This window comes from Rosa chinensis, chromosome 2 (genome assembly GCF_002994745.2).
Source record: "Rosa chinensis cultivar Old Blush chromosome 2, RchiOBHm-V2, whole genome shotgun sequence".
In the NCBI taxonomy this organism is placed as follows: domain Eukaryota; kingdom Viridiplantae; phylum Streptophyta; class Magnoliopsida; order Rosales; family Rosaceae; genus Rosa; species Rosa chinensis.
Window position 1 is genome coordinate 68,236,018 of NC_037089.1, and position 17,116 is coordinate 68,253,133.

General features: G+C 34.7%; 2 protein-coding genes across 9 annotated transcripts; both read right to left on the bottom strand.

Moving 5' to 3' along the window:
- Positions 1-2,047: 2,047 nt before the first annotated feature.
- Positions 2,048-12,993, bottom strand: LOC112188576. 8 transcript variants are annotated; one of them, XM_040514878.1, is made up of 14 exons: positions 12,856-12,993; positions 11,372-11,481; positions 7,894-8,040; positions 6,631-6,676; positions 5,928-5,966; positions 5,209-5,372; positions 4,582-4,855; positions 4,389-4,485; positions 4,000-4,124; positions 3,828-3,909; positions 3,593-3,725; positions 3,329-3,486; positions 2,501-2,872; positions 2,048-2,397 (listed from the first exon to the last, which is right to left on the bottom strand). In XM_040514878.1, the coding sequence occupies exons 6-14, from the start codon at positions 5,350-5,352 to the stop codon at positions 2,355-2,357; spliced, it is 1,428 nt and encodes a 475-aa protein (XP_040370812.1). In that variant the 5' UTR covers positions 5,353-5,372; positions 5,928-5,966; positions 6,631-6,676; positions 7,894-8,040; positions 11,372-11,481; positions 12,856-12,993; the 3' UTR covers positions 2,048-2,354. The 8 variants fall into 8 exon arrangements, with proteins under 8 accessions (XP_040370812.1, XP_040370814.1, XP_040370815.1 ...); XM_040514880.1 differs by lacking the exon at positions 6,631-6,676; XM_040514881.1 differs by lacking the exon at positions 5,928-5,966.
- Positions 11,333-16,210, bottom strand: LOC112189043. The gene is made up of 6 exons (XM_040513552.1): positions 16,016-16,210; positions 14,972-15,055; positions 14,288-14,368; positions 13,974-14,186; positions 13,441-13,680; positions 11,333-13,095 (listed from the first exon to the last, which is right to left on the bottom strand). The coding sequence occupies exons 2-6, from the start codon at positions 15,048-15,050 to the stop codon at positions 11,333-11,335; spliced, it is 2,376 nt and encodes a 791-aa protein (XP_040369486.1). The 5' UTR covers positions 15,051-15,055; positions 16,016-16,210.
- Positions 16,211-17,116: the final 906 nt, after the last annotated feature.

A 17,116-nucleotide genomic window follows, 5' to 3' on the forward strand; every position in this document is an offset into this window, starting at 1 on the left:
CATTTCCTAGCATGATAAGTAAAACATAATAAATATATATAAATAAACACAAAAGTTAAGCAAAAGTACAAGATTAAGGGAATATTGGAATTGGATTAGTCAACATTAAATTGGACTTTAGAACAAGTAATTTCCATGTTTTAGGGCACAAATATGTATATGAATTATGATCCAACACCGCCGACAATGGTGATTGCATTGTGGCTCAAGCCAGGCTGCCTGCTAGAAAGCGCGAGCGGCCCAAAGGTTCTTTGGATTCTTGCCTAAGAAAGAAAGTGAGTTTGGCACAAAATGATCTATTAATCATCAATATAAATAATTCGTCTCATGAGAATTTTTCAGATTATGGGTATGTCCAAGAGACATCATTGGGGGACACTCCAATGTCAGAATCAATTTCAAAGAGTAGTGAGATCTCCATGAATTACACTAGTGTACATGAGACATTGAATAGAGATTCTAATATTCTTGATGATGCCTTTGCATATTCTGTTGCAAAAAGAATTATAGAATATGATGATATCGAACCTTGCTCAGTTGAAGAATGTCAACGAAGAGCGGATTGGCCTAAATGGAAAGATGCGGTCCATGCTGAATTAGATTCACTAGGAAAGAGATAGGTATTTGGGCCTATAACGCAGACACCCCCAAGTGTAAAGCCTGTTGGCCATAAATGGGTCTTTGTTAGAAAGCGTAATGAGAAAAATGAGGTTGTTAGATATAAAGCCCGCCTTGTGGCGCAAGGTATCTCACAACTTCTTGGAATCGACTACGAGGAGACATACTCTCTCGTAATGGACGTAATAACGTTCTGTTACCTTGTCAGTTTGGTAGTTTTCGAAAAACTTGACATGTTGCTTATGGATGTCGTTACAGCATATCTCTATGGGATCTAGATTCGGAGATATATACGAAGGTTCAAGATGGACTTCAATTACCAAAATCAACTGGCTCTAAACTATGGAGCGCGTTTTCTATAAGATTAAAATGCTCAGTATATGGATTAAAACAATCCGGACGGATGTGGTATAACCGTTTGAGTGACTACTTGATTGAGAATGGATATGTCAACAATGAAATATGCCCATGCGTGTTCATTAAAAGAACAAATTCCGGATTTGCAATTGTTGCAATTTATGTCGATGACATGAACATAATTGGAACTTTAGATGAGTTAAAAGAAACTACTAAGTACTTGAAATCTGAATTTGAGATGAAAGATATTGGGAAAACACGGTTTTGTCTTGGATTATAACTCGAGCGCCGTAGTGATGAGATTTTGATCCATCAATCTGATTATACTCAGATTTTACTAAGGCGTTTTAATGAAGATAAAGCAAAGTCTGTGACTACTCCCACGATTGGCTGTAGTCTTAAACCCAAGGTTATAAAAAACGGCCTAGGCGTTGACATCCCGTTCCGATTTTGACCTGGGCGACGTGATTAGGCATCCAGGCGGGAGATAGGCGGACTTGTTGGGAGCTGGGAGGACCTATTGGGGGCTGAAATTTTTTTTTTCTTTTGATTCTGGTCATGTATCAAAAGGATGAAGAAGAAGATTCAAAACTCCAAAGCATTTAGAGACTACTCTGTGAACTAAAACCCAGTCCTCGACTAAGCCCTTGATTCAAAATTGACAACCCAGCACCGGCGACTTGATTGGACGATGGTGGTTCCGGCGATGAGCCCGATGAGAAAGAAAGCTAGGAACCAAAATTCAAATCTTAAGTATGATCTTATCAATTGATCGATGACTGGGGCATTCCTTGGTGAAGACAACAAAGATCTTAGGTGTTTGGTGGTCAATTTTGGTGAGAGAAAGAAGAAGGATGACGAGAGAGGTTCTGTACTTGAGACTGCAGAGAGGAAAATGGAGAGATGAGAGATCATGATTCTTCTTCTAATCACACTTAATTGAAAATAACAATTATGCCCTTAAACTAACTAGGAAATTTACCCGCGCGTTGCCGCGGGTTAAAGTTGTTACGTTAAGATAAAGAAAGTAAGGGTTTTTCTGGTGTGAAACAAAATTTATATAAAAGGGGCGTTTATTTAGTGATAGAATATATTGTATTGCCCTACATCTAGGAGATGCATCTTGTATGCATCATATGTACAAACCAAAAAATAGTTAGCCTGATTTTGTTACAAAATACTGCCATGTAGGGAGCAAAAAGGATGTTCATGGCTTCATTCGCTGCTAATTGACATTGCTTAAAAGTGTAAAAACCATTATCTTTTCAAAAAATGATTTATGCGATGCAGTTCAAAGAATGTCATGTAGTCAGCGGAAAGTAGATGACTGGCTTCACTGATCTTCTGTTGACAGTCTTCAAAAAAAGGAGCTGCAGTTTCTAATCTTGCTTGGCATGTGCGCTCCTGCCTTCTTCTTGTGTACTTGTATTTTAAAGAATTGAAGAGTGGATGGCGTGTTGGTTAGTATGGCTGGTTGTATGTTTAAATATAAACATTTTTAAAGAAAAGGAGGTTATGCTCTTACCTTTTTTGTTTTTTGTTGGATTCTAATTTGAAGAGCTCTTTCTGAGTTGACTCTTTAGGTAGTTGCAAAGCTCTTTTTGAAGGTGGTTGATGTTCTGGTGTCACATTTGTAACCATCTTTTCTGGTGATGGTTGGATGTCTGGATAGACAGCTTTGATTTTCAGGTCATCTCGGTCGTTTAATATGATTTCCCAGATTTTGAATTGGCCAATGCTCTTGAAGATTTGTTCTGGAGGGTTGTCTTGGTCTGTGTAACCTTCTTCGATCACTAACTTTTGGCAAGTGACTCCAAAGAGAACATCTGCTGGTTTTCCTATTAATATGGCTGAGGTTGAATCACTTTTATCTTCGAGATGCACCTCCATTCTGAAGCTGTGGTATTGATGAAATGGAATGTTAGCTTCAATATCAATTATATTGGATACATTGTATGTTTATCATACAAAATCAGGAAATTTGATTCAAATTAATAGTTGAAATTCAAACTCAATGGGGAATCAGAAAAAGCAGGTATTAGAAATTGAAAATAGTCAATTGTTACAATACTAATTTCTGATCACTGGAGATAAAAAATGGGGTTTAGGGTTTAGGAACAGGCGTAAAATTGAAACAATAAAATCACAGAAATAGACACTGAAGTTTCTATTACTGACATGGAATTAGAGAGATTGAAATTTTTCCAAACTATTTTGTATCTTTTGCCATGTATAAAGTATCATTTTATATTTAGATTAGATTTCTTCAATTTAGATTCACATAAATTGGTATAGCCAAATAAGAGTGTATAATATAATAATGGAGGAATTAAAGTTTATCATCTATGCTTACGTTGGTTGTGCAGTCTGGAAGCCATGCTTTGAACAGGAGAGCAAGCTGTTGTTTGGTGTTTGCTTCAGTTGTTTGTAGCACATGGGGCAGGCTTCGTAGTACCATCCATTTCGGGTGATCAACTTGGTAATTTCAGCTCTACAAAAAACTGTAGTTTCCTGCACCAATATAGATGTGTGTAGTTAGTATAGATTTCATGGATGGGAGGGTGATAGAAGGAAAGAAACTCTGTTGTAATGAAGTAGAGTTGGATTGATAAAATACCTTGTCTGTTTCTGGATCCAGTAGGTTGAGTTGTTTTACAGTCCTTTTTTCTACAGCCTCCAGTTCATCAGCTCCTATTATTTGTTTTGTTGGACTTGTAAAAATTCTTGGAGCATGAAATGGTTGTGAAAAACTGCAATGATACAAAGCAGGTATGAAGTATTGTAAAATTAAGTTTCAATTATACACTCATGTAATTGGATGCCTTGCTGTTCTTAAAGTTGAGATAGCGTACCTTTTTCTGTACTCCGCTGTGTGGGGAATGTCTGGATTGATGAAGGTGAATGTGCTCATGGTACTGTTTAACACAGGTTTGCCTGTTCAAAAAATGAGTGAAGAGATTAGATTTGAACTGCAAGGGTACGCAGTGGACATATAAAGGTATTTGGATAGAAGATATAGTTTACGTTGGAATTCTTTGACCCTTAAGCTTGTGAATACAATTAAAACTGGAGGTGGCAGTTGGCTAATGTGTTGTGCTTCAAAGGTGCGTGCAGCGTCTCCCCAAAGAGTGACCCTCACATCTTCTTTCCTGCAAATGTATTGAGAAATGTAAATGTAGTTTTGTGCACTAAAGCTGAGAGACTTCAATTAGGGATACAGTTCAAAGTTTATGTTTTGTTGCTATATTAAGGCACAAAGGTCTCATACTAAGTCAGATAAAGAGTTAAAATGACAAAAAAATTGAGGATCAATAACACGAAATTGCAGGTTCTATTAAATTAAAAAGAACACCAACCTAACCAACTAAAGTTGCTCTCAAGTTGCTTTAAATTCAAGGAGTTCGTTTTTATACCTTGTATTTTGTATGTACACATGGCGTCTTGATTCAGGCCTTCCGTCAATAGTGACTTCCTCAATTGGCTGGATTGACTTGATGCGTCCCAATATATCTACCATAATGGAAGTGTAGTGTATTAAAACAATGAAATGTAAGGAGTATGTTAGTAGTTGTGGTGGTTTTAATGCGTGAAAATATTTTTTAATACCTGTGAGGATTTCGTCGTCATCGATACGGTTGTGCAGGTGGTTGTACTCTATGAGATAGAACCGGTGTTGTGGGATTGGAGGAATTACATTTTCAATTGGGTTGAAGATTGTTCTATTGTTGAACCAAATCTGCGCTGCGTGTGGCACAATTTTGTATGATTCTGGGGAACGCTTGGTATGGAACTGTGTAATTTCATAGATGTTGCCTTCAATGATACGATGTGATACTTCTTCATAGTCTCCTTCCTTCACTGAAGCATGAATAGCATCATTCTGCATGACATAATATGGATTAGAGACAATGTATGTAAACTTGGAGGAGTAATTAAGATGAAAGTGTTATCTGGAGAATTAAATGAGTTTTCAATCATATACTTCTGCTCTTTTATTTCATTTGGAAGTTCATTTACATTTATACAGACCTAAACAGAACAAAAGTTAATAACTTAACTATGGACCTAGCTTAACAAAGAACGTAATCTGTTCTATATGTAGAATAGAGATATACTTGTTAAGTCTGCTTTTTAAATCTGAGGTTTGAAATTATTTATATGACTATTTGTCATGTGAATCTTCCTCATTCGCCTTGCCTTACGTGGATTTGAAGTTTTATTTACTAATGTTACCTGTTGATCCACCAGTACACAGTGTAGGCCATTATCTTGAGCCACAGGTTTCAATATTTTTCCTCTCCACAGTCTACACACTCGCACTCTTATTTTGATGTCAGTTTGACGTGGCTGGACATCACGCAGATTCACTATCGACATTGTTAAGCTTCCAATTCAGTCTGGAAAAAAAATTGTATACAGATTAGGGTATCAACACCATAACATGATCAACATGAAATTTGGTTACTATGGACTGGACTGGAAATATGGACTGGAAACTTGAAATTGGTTATCAACTATTGACGTTCTCAGTTTCATAACAAATAAGGTCGATCTATTTGATAAGTTATTGATGTTCTCAGTTAACAATGTTATTGGAAAGAGATGATAAATACGTGAACTTAGGAACATGAAGATCTAAAGAGAAAAGAGAAAAGAGAAAAGAGAAAATTGTACGACAAAGATTGAAGAGGATTGTCAATGAAATCAAATAAATAATTCTGCATAAAGATGAAGCATAGAATATAGCATGTGATTTAAGTATGCAAACAAAAATAAACAAAACAATTGAAACGTAATCACATACTTTGCTGGAATGACATACTCCCAATAATGCTATGGTTTTCTTTCTTTATTTTTTTTTTTGTTTTTTTTTTTTTTACAAAACAGTGAACTTAAATTTATTTGACAACATAAGAAAGAAAAAATGGTTACCAATAAGTGAAAGGAACTACCTTGCTTCTAAGATTCTGGTGCAGCAAGCTATATGCAACCTATTTCATGAATGTCAGATTTCTTGTTCAGAAAATTGCATAGAAGTTTCTACATATTTCATGAATACAACTAAACTAAAAGTCAATCAGTTCGTTGGACTACACAACAAACAGATATGCTCATATAAGGATTGTTAGGAAGAAGAAAACTTGACTGATATACATGGGACATAATATGCTTCAATAAAGCAAAGGAAAGCTATAAATGAATATTTGTTATGAAATTCAGAATGTCAAAAACATAACCAAATTGAAAGTGATTTAAAGTGTCCAAATAAAAATTTCTTTTGATTTTCTTCCAATAAACCAATTTTTCTTATACAGGATAAAATACTAAAAATGCAAGAAACAGCTTCACTTGATGAGGTAAACAGCTTTGGAAGAATTTGGCACAAAATTCAAAACAGAATTTTATTTTTCCTCAATAGAAAATGAAAAAGAAGGTGACTTGGTGCCCCATGTCCCCAGCCATAGTGTTTTGTCATATCTTACATTGACTGTATTACTTCTTTTGTTCAATTCCAAGGCCTGGAGATTGCTCTCAACCTCTCAGAGTTTAGCAAAAAGGGTAAATAGAAATAACTTCACAGATGCAATTCCTAATGTTGATTACAGTATAAAGTTGTTTTACAAAAATTCCAAAGTGGCTTTCATCAAAACCTACTTGGAAGTGGACACCTGGGAAGTTGAGCTACTTCAAAACTTCAAGCCTAAAAAGAAAGAAGCAGTAAATAAGTTCCGAAAAAAAAAAAAAAAAAAACCAACTTCAATCATCATTTCAAGCGAAAAGTAAATCATCTTGGAGTGTCCAACCACAGATTTCTGCATTGACAGCAAGTCATAACATTATCTTTATAAACACAACTGTTCTCAATCATGCAACAAAACATTAAAACTACCAAAACGGTCCAGGTAATTTACACTGCCGATACATAATGATACAATGCATATTTCTTGAATATGATCAAAAAGATAAAAACAATCTCGTGCTGCCTTCAAGCAAAGAACAGTATATTCAGTAAACACAGTCTAATCAAAAACCAAACTTCCTTTGAAGTAAAAACATTATATTTACTCAACAGAATCCAATTATACCATAAAAAGAATTAGACTTTGGTGAAGTAATGGAAAACCATAGTTGCCAGTATGAAAAAAATTGATGGATATGTAATTAATACAGATGACAATTTTCAAAATCAATGAGAAGAAAAAGCAGTCAAAACCTGAATCACTTCCCTACCAAATTATGAAAAAGCATATCTATTTGAAGAAAATTGACATATTCTAATTCTAAATTCGGGGATTTAAAAGTAGGGGCATGCATTTGGAAAAGTGGGAAATCTTTGTAGTTTAAATTATAAGTTGGGAAAAAACGGGTACTGATGAATGATTTCTAAACTAAAAATGTAACGGAGCTAGCTATAGAGGTGAAAAAGGATCATCGGTAGTGTGATTGCTAATAAAAACCAACATGCAGACTCATGAAGCGGCCAATTTGATATGATCTAGTTAAAATATCATTGGAATGGAATGAATATACCTTTTTCAATTTTTTCTAAACGAAAAATGCAACAGAATAGTTATAGAGGTAGAAAACAATCTATTGGTAATGTGATTCGTAGCAAAGACCAACATGCAGAAAGTTATAGAGGTAGAAAACAATCTACCGATAATGTGATTGCTAGCAAAGATCAACATGCAGACTCATCAAGCGACCAATTGTGTATAGTTCAGTTGAAATATGATTAGAGTAGAACAAATATACTTCTTTCAACTTTTTCTAAACTAAAAATGCAACAGAGATAGTTATAGAGGTAGAAAACAATCACCAGAAGTGTGATCGCTAGCAAAGACCAACATGCAGACTCGTTAAGTAGCCAATTTGATATAGTGAAATGAAAATATAGGTTGGGTCGAGTGAATATACCTTTTAAATAGATGAAAACTTCAAAATTCAGAAGTTGTTCGTCAAAATTGAAGCTTCACTTTAGCGTTGTTGGCGGAGAGAATATCTTACACAACTGGGCTGTTGAAGATTCACATTGTTCCTGCAGAGTCAACGAACTTTTTTACCCTTATAAGAAAACCAGAAAACTGGTTAGTTTTTGGGAAGATTAGGTATAATCAGTGGGGGAGAGAATCCAATTTCAAGAGAAAGAATGGTACTCTGAGATTGTGGATTAGTCACTGGGTTGTGTAATTCCAAACAGAATGGGCCTCTAAACTATATATATATATATATATATATATATATATATATGACGCGGCCTTGGTTGATGGTGTGAGAGAGAACGGGATTGAAATGTCTCTTTTCTCTTCTTAATATGTATGCAATAAAGGGTATTACGGTCTTTTTGAAGGTGTATTTGTGAGTAAAGTAATGTTTATATTGTATCAGTATAAGCTAAATGCGAAATTATAGACAGCTTGAAATTATAGATTCTGGAGAATATCTTTATAAACTATATTTTTTGCGTATTTATTTGATTTTTCATTGTTGTTATTTATGAGGATCTTTATTCCTTCTCTTGATGTAACTCTCGATATTGCGACATATAATTGGCCATGAGTAAAAACAGGTTCTGGTAGATATAAGCCGACTTGTTTTAAAGATTGTCCTTGACTCTTATTTATCGTCATTGCATAACACGGTCTAACTGGAAATTGGCGTCTCTTTAAAATAAATGGCCATTTGTTTTCTGAAGCTGTTAATACTATTCTAGGTAAAAAGAACTTACAACCAATATTGTTACCGGTTAAGATTTTTGCTTCAATGACTCTTTCATATAAATTGGTAATGACTAATCTTGTACCATTACATAAACCACATGTTTGATTTAAGTTTCTTAACAATATGACAGGCATTCCTTTTTTCAAAGTCAATTTATGGGACGGCAATCCATTCAATTGGAGATTATTTAAAAATTCCGGTGGATATAGTACGTTTAGATTCTCATTATTTCCGGTTGTTGAACATATAGTATCTGAACTCAAGTAAGTAATCGCATTACTTGGTAATAAATTTACCACGTAATCATTTATGTCATTAACTGTAGTATTTCTAGGCGTAACAATAACTCGCTCTCTCAAGTAATCAAAATTATTGTATTTCGTATAAAAATTTGGATAAGTCGCAAGAAATATTGCTTCTATCGGATTTGTGTAATTACTAATGAGCATGTCATCTGGAATCTCAACCCAAGAAGCATCATTATCGTTTGGATCATGAAGGGCCTGAATATTACCATCTCCAATTTGTAAAATCCATTCTGCAAATTTTGATATCCTCTCTTTTTCTAAAACGTTGAGTTCTTTTTTCAATAATCTCATATTTTCTTTTAAATGGAAAATTTAAAAAAAAGGCCATAAATATGAATGACTTAAAGATGCGTCAATTATTTCGGCTTTACTTCCACCGGTTACTACTGGTAATATTTGCCTAAAATCGCCGCCAAGTAATAAAGGCTTGCCTCCAAACGGACTATTAGTTTGAGACGTGTGAATATGCGATAATAAATCTGTAAGAGACCTGTCTAAAGTTTCGAAACAATGTCTGTTATTCATTGGAGCTTCATCCCAAATAATTAAATCAGTTTTTTCAATTAGCTTTGCCAAATGTGTTCCTTTCTTGATTGAACATATTGAACAATTCGTTATTGCTAGTGGTATTTTAAATCTAGAATGAGCAGTTCTGCCACCTGGTAATAATAACGAAGCAATTCCTGATGAAGCAACAGCTAATACAATTCTTCCTTCAGACCGTAATTTACTGATTATTGTGTGCCATAGAAAAGTTTTGCCCGTTCCTCCGTGACCATATACAAAAAACAATCCAGACATTTTATTAGAAACTGTCTGAATAATATTTTCGTATACAATTCTTTGATCGTCATTTAACTATGGAAGTAAGATTGAATGCTCTTGTTGTAAGGCAATACGATCATAATCTAATTCTTCTCGGAGCAGTTTGTTTCTAAGCTCTAGCATCTTATTTTCGTCTGGCATAGGTAATCTATGATCTTTTAAAGAGCTAGACGATGTGTTTAGAATTTGCTCTAATTCAAACAAAAGTGAATTTTGCAATTCAGAGTCAGGTACTACTAAATTCGGCATTGCAAAATTGGTTTGAAGTTTGTATAGAAGATCATCACACATGCATCTCCAGTGAGCATTAAAAAGTTGTTGTGGATTTGCCACTTCACAAAATAAGATAATTGTAACAAATAGGTGACGAATTTCTGAGCATGACGCTGTATATGATGTATTTATAAGTGCTTCAGACCATTCTTTATCATCGCCTAATAGTCCCAAAGCTCTATATGCATCTTGATATGAAGGATACAAAATATTGTCAATAGTTCTGACAGCAGCGTAACTTGAACATCCTTTTTGCACATTTAGAAGCATTCTTAAATAATATAATTCACTAGCTGTATGATAAACATTAGCTATTCTACCTATCGAGTATCCTTGTTTTCGAGGTTTCCATAAACTTTTTTGACGGTCCCAAACAAATTTAGACGGAAATTCTGCATAGGTTAATGTCTTCGCATCACTGTAAAGTTCATTTGCTTTAAACCATCCTGTAAGCATTGTGTCTTTTGAACATTTATTGGAAAGAACGGAGTCAAGTGATTGATTTTCATCAAAAACAATGTTTTGTTCTAAAAACATATGGACTGCTAACCGTTCGACAGCAGGATGTCTGGAATGAATAGGATATTCAAATAATCTCCAAATAGCTTCAGGAGGAGATATATATCTACAACTAAGGTATGCTTGAATCTCATCATTTAGATTTTCTTGGAAACCAACTCTAGCTCTATCTGGGCCTTTATTAATGTACTTGAATAGATATTTTATTAGCATGGACTGAGAGCAAGATTCTACGTTTATATGAGCGTTATACCTTAATAATAGATCTTGGTTGTATGGCACTACAAAACGATTATCAATTCGAACACCTTTCTTCATTACGAATTTTGTTTCATCATCACGGCGTCTATATATGGGTGCAACATTTGTTTCAAATGTAGTATTCATCTTGTATGGCTTTGGATAAAATTTTGAACATTTTCCATCTCGCATGCAAGGAGATTTTGAATTTAATTCTCCGCAAGGACCGTGAATCATAAATTGGCTAACAATTTTGTACAACATTGGATCAATATTTTGGTCAGGCAGTTCAGCACAAATGATTGAATCAATATCTGTTGCCGTATAACATTTGTAATTTTTTTTCAGCCAAAATAACATATGAGAGTGAGGAAGTCCTCTTTTCTGAAATTCAATCGTACAGACATCTGTTTGTTGTAATAGAAAATAAAAGTTAAGATAAGTAAAAGTATTATAAGGATATAGTTGAACTAAATATAATCACACAATAGTAGATAAAGAAAATTTACCTGCTTCGATTTCTCCAAATGGTTTGCCGGATTTGACATAAGCGATAGGTCCTCATTTTTCATTTTGAAAATTCTCGACACAATATCTGGTCTATCTTCTGGTTTAAAGCCTGGTTTATTTTCAAACACTCTTAAAATTTCAGGCCATTTTACATTACAGGTGAAAGTTATAAATAAATCAGGATGACCATAATGTTGGCAGATCGCCATGGCATCTTGATAATTATTCATCATATATCTAGGACTTCCAGTATATGAGCTCGGCAAAATAATTTTTTGTCCTAAATTGCGACCGTTATTATCACCCCTTGACACAGCATCACATATACCCTTGTAAGCATTACTCCTCATGCTTTTTTGATTTCTCCTAATATAATCCAGTTGATTTTCTTCAATAGTTGCGTAAGAATCAACTAAAAATTGTTGAAATAATCTACCCCCTTTCAACAGAGTATCAGACTGATTATATCTCTCTTGAATTTGATATGTTATAAAGTTTGGCATAGAGACTTTATCACGCTTAGCTTGTCGTTTTCCTTTAGGAGGTAACATCTTAAGGTCTATTTTATAACCATCTTCACCAAATGGAAAAAGAATTGGATATTGAAAAGACATGAATTTCGGATGTATTTTTGATATTCGTTTTAAACCTCCGTCATGCATTTCTGCCACAACGTCTTTGTTTGAATTATGGGCTCCAATATCACCAACCACTAAGCCAGCAATTTCATTACATGTTGGTTGTTCATATTGTTTTTCTCGATTATCTTCATGATCTAAGATCGTCAAATTTAGAGTACGCAAAGTATTATCATCAAATTTATCTTTAACGCTTCTAAAATACTTTACTAACTCATTATTCTCATCAAACATCTTAATTAAACCTTGCACAATGTTTGGATCGAGATTTTGGTTTCTGTTGTTCCGGTCAACCGCCTGAATTCGGTTTGCAATTTCGTTATGGGAGTCATACACATATAGCTGAGCAAATTTAGGAGTTTCACCTTCTAGGGGTAAAAGAGAACCCATCAAATGATGTACTTGACCACTAATTTTAAACACATAAGGTCCTGATCCATCATTGACTGTTTGATCAATTTTAGCTCCGATGGATGTAAACGCAAACATAGAATTATAAGCTCTTATGTTTTCTCTAAAGAGCACACTTCGTGGACCTTTATTCGGATCTAGCAATTTCTCTAAAAAAGAAGGTGTCGGATGTGGTTTTTGGAGTTTGATTCTACCTTCCTGACAACAACTCGTATAGATCGGAGGTTCTCTTTTTGACACTCTCTTTTTTGATTCGTTTAACCAAAACAAAGCATTACAATCGGTACAAACATAAGTCATATCTCCTAAATCCGAATATGTAGAGGCCAGTGCTGTGCATGAATTGTAATAAGTATAGCATGTTAATCCATGTGTGTTATAAATACTACTAAAAGTAAAAAATAAAAAATAATAAAAAATTGTTAATGACATACCACATTTTCTTCTTTGATATGATGCTTGTCCAATGCTATTTCCGTGTGAAGCAGCTATTTCGACTTCTAGATTGTTGGACGTACTTGCACCATAGTTGAAATTTATAGCAGGTGTAGGTTTTCTCCGCTTGTTTTTATGACTTTGTTCTGACACATATTTCACACAATCAGAATTATCAACACTTTTATCTGCTCGCAACTGTAGACTTCTTCTGCCTGTCCTCTGTTTAGGCATCACAGCTGTAGATAAAATAAGGAAACAAAAAGTATTCAATTTAAAACACTGAATTTGAAACTTAAGAAACAACAAAACAAAACCAAAAAAAAAAAAGGAAAAACATAAAATGAATTATTTCTTGTATATATAAATTAAAGCAGTGATCGGAGGTTCTCTTTTTGACACTCTTTTTTGATTCGTTCAACCAAAACAAAGCATTACAATTGGTACAAACATAAGTCATATCTCCTAAATCCGAATATGTAGAGGCCAGTGCTGTGCATGAATTGTAATAAGTATAGCAAGTTAATCCATGTGTATTATAAATACTACTAAAAGTAAAAAATAAAAAATTGTTAATGACACACCACATTTTCTTCTTTGATATGATGCTTGTCCAACACTATTTCCGTGTGAAGCAGCTATTTCGACTTCCAGATTGCTGGACGTACTTGCACCACAGTTGAAATTTATAGCAGATGTAGGTTTTCTCCGCTTGTTTTTATGACTTTGTTCTGACACATATTGCACACAATCAGAATTACTAACACTTTTATCTACTCGCAACTGTAGACTTCTCCTGCTTGTCCCTTGTTTAGGCATCACAGCTGTAGATAAAATAAGGAAACAAAAAGTATTCAATTTAAAACACTGAATTTGAAACCTAAGAAACAACAAAACAAAACCAAAAAAAAAAAAAAAGGAAAAACGTAAAATGAATTATTTCTTGTATATATAAATCAAAGTAGTGAACTAAGTTAACTGCAATAGAGCAGCAATTCTAAAAATAAAATTCATTTTGAATACCGCAGTTTCCATTATAATATAGTAAATTCCAGTTTGCAAAACTAATGAAAATTGAGCCAAAATCTTTTAATTCACATTAACAGTTTTTAATAACCTGTTCTTGCCATGATTTGATCATGTATGCTGTCGCCGTCAAATGAACTTTCTGCTATAGATGCAACAAAAGTCTGATCATTCTTTATTTCTTGCATATTCCCCTCACTTGATAAACTTTCATTATAACTTGCAGCATGACATAAATCTGCTGAGCTATGATCACCTTCTAAGAGCCTTCTTTTTTTTGTCATCCTTGGTTTAGGCGCCATTACTGTATTTCAAAAGCGAAACTCAAATTAAATTGGAAAACATCAGAATATATTCCTCTTAAAAAAGGAATCAAGAAGAGCAGATCAAAGTAAAGCCACTTACTTGCTAATTTAATTGAATGAACAGTAGTGGTAGCAGAAGTGAGAGAATATGCTTCTTTTTTACTGTTCTCACCGATGATTGCTGAGGAAAACCAAAGTTGCACATACATAGTTAAGTTAAACATTTATCTGAACCAAAAATATGAAAAGTCAGGTCATGCCTGTGGCCATAAAATGCTACTCTTTAAATCTTTAAGGTTACTTTGGATTTCTTAAGAAAAAGATAATAGATCTATAGCTTTCCAATAAAACTCTCTCCACCTAGGGTTTACTGCCAATTTTAAAGCATAGAGTTGAGAGTAACCTCAACTATCCATTAATTAACTGCTACAAATATCCTAGAAAGCGATAATCAGCCTTTCACTGCAGCCAAAACACAGTCCAGAACTTTCGCCTCTTTCATCCTAACTCCGGTTAATAAGCTGAACCAAGCTTCTACATGCACTCACCACATAGAAGAACCTAGAACTGATCTTATCCTAGAATTTCACAACACTTAACTGTTAAGAAGCAGTGAAATTGAATTTGAAATATGCCGTCGAATAATTAGAAACATAAGCCTCTACCACTGAATATTTAGGGATTTGTGTTTAACAATTCACTATGATCCATATAGCATAAGTATAATGTGTATTTAAGTCTCTGCCCTAAAGCCTTAACTTGAAGGATAATAAACAGCACATACCTGAATAAGAAACGTAGACAGTACAAAGCAACAAACAGAGGAACAGCAGCAAGACAATGAAGCCCACACTTTTTTGCATGAAATCTGTAAAGTCCACATATATCATTAATAGTCATGCATATATCAGAGGAAAAACAAAACAAACATAAGCAAACTAAAGCAGGAAAAAGCCAATGACAGATTGCACATGAGAGAGTATTAATAAACAGACCAGATCATGCAAACTTGATCTCAAGTTGTTTGATCATCTATGAAATAAACAGAAAGCTGTGCAGATATATCAACAATAAAAAAGCAAAATGCATACAAACACAGAACCCTCGGGAGCAACATAAATGCAGAAATTGGACATATTGTTTTGGTCATGGAATTCATATTGCATGACTTTGGACGTATTGTTCTGGTCATGGAATTATGGAATTCATAGGCACACTATGCTTAATTTAAATTAGATGAACAAATATATTTGATTTCCTTTCTTTTGAGCATGCATATGTACCTAGTTCCCTTTTATCTTTCCATCCTTTCTTTTTTGAACAGTATGGAGTCGAAGCTTCAAAAGACATATTGCAATAACTGCTACAGCATGCTAACTTTAGGGCAAATATATCAACTTAGAGTGAATATATCAACTTTAGAGTGAATATATTTCAGCGACTTCAATATATCAAACAGAACTACATCCTCTGGCTCTACAATTTTGATCAAGTTTCAAAAAACAATTTCTAATAAAAAGAAGACAGCCCTAACTAATTTATTGGAAACTCAAGACACAAATACAGGAGATAAATTGAAAGTCGTAAAAGGGAGAATTTTTCAAAACCGAGCCATCAAAAACATTTCCTATAGCCATCTACCTTCACGGACCTCATCTCAGATGCCCTTAAATCTCAGCCACCCACTACTACAAAACCCACAGAGCTTTCAACTCAAACAGAGAAAAAGAAAAAATAAATTCTGAAATCCAATTTCCGCATATACCCAGCATGCATGGCAAACCAGACCTTCAATCATGAACTGAAATTTCAGGAAAAAAGTCATTACCTCAACTCGGTGCATCAAATTCTTCTTCGTCTTCCCGTTCCCTGTTCTTCCTCTCTCTCGGATCAGCCTTCACTCTTCACTCTCTCGTTCTCTCTGGGAGAATAGTGAGAAGACCCAGAAGACACAGAATACCCCTCTCTCTCCCTCGCAATCCGTGGCTATCACTTTCTGAAGGCGGAGAAGAGAGCGGAAAGAGAAAAATGCTGCTGCGGCTGATCGACAGCTTCTTAAATAAGAGGAAAGAGGGGTAGAAGGGGCTTTTCCTATACCGGCTCGGCTCGAGCCGGCACTGTTACTAAGCCGTCACTGTTCCTAATCTACAGTAACGAACACTGAATTAGTATATATAGAATTAATATAATTAAAACCATAACACTCTGATGAAAGAGTGGGAGATAATTAAAACTAAAAGAAAAGAAAAAAAAAAGCTTTAAAAGGAAAAATACACACACTTGTTATATATATATATATATATATATATATATATATACACATTTATATATTATAAAATAAAAATAAAATAAAGTAATAATAAAAAACCGCCTAGTCCCCACCTAGGCCTCTAGGCCCTAGGCCCCGAATTACCGCTTGACTAGCGCCTAGCGTTTTTTAGAACCTTGCTTGAACCCGAAAAAGATCCGTTTCGTCCAAAGGTTGAGGATGAAGAATTATTAAAGGCCGAAGTGTCCTATCTAAGTGCAATAGGCGCATTATTGTACTTAGCTCAATGCACAAGACCAGACATTTCATTCGCAGTGAACTTGTTAGCTAGACATAGCCCTACGCCAACACTCCGCCATTAGATTGGTGTAAAGACAAACTTTCGATACTTGAAAGGTACAAATGATATGGGCTTGTTTTATCCCTACAGAGAGAAAAGTAATGACGGAAGAATGGGATCGAACCCCATTAGGCATGGCGCCACCATCCAAGACACCGTGGCCGGTAACATTGCCGCCATAGGTGCCGCTGCCTCTAAGGGTGGTCGGTCTCACCCACCACCCTTATATCAAAATAATGGTGATGTTTTTATGGGTTTTGTTGATGCAGGGTATCTCTCTGACCCTCACAAAGGTTTCTCCCAAACGGGTTATGTCTTTA

Excerpts from the sequence above, each read along its gene's own strand:
- LOC112188576 (XM_040514879.1), bottom strand. The coding sequence starts at position 5,352 with ATGTCGATAGTGAATCTGCGTGATGTCCAGCCACGTCAAACTGACATC. Across the intron at positions 4,856-5,208 it reads GTGTACTGGTGGATCAACAG|AATGATGCTATTCATGCTTC; the intron begins GTAACATTAGTA and ends TATGTCATGCAG. Across the intron at positions 4,125-4,388 it reads GTGTACATACAAAATACAAG|GAAAGAAGATGTGAGGGTCA; the intron begins GTATAAAAACGA and ends ATACATTTGCAG.
- LOC112189043 (XM_040513552.1), bottom strand. The coding sequence starts at position 15,050 with ATGCAAAAAAGTGTGGGCTTCATTGTCTTGCTGCTGTTCCTCTGTTTG. Across the intron at positions 14,187-14,287 it reads TCATTCAATTAAATTAGCAA|TAATGGCGCCTAAACCAAGG; the intron begins GTAAGTGGCTTT and ends TTTGAAATACAG. Across the intron at positions 13,681-13,973 it reads TCAAATCATGGCAAGAACAG|CTGTGATGCCTAAACAAGGG; the intron begins GTTATTAAAAAC and ends TTTTATCTACAG.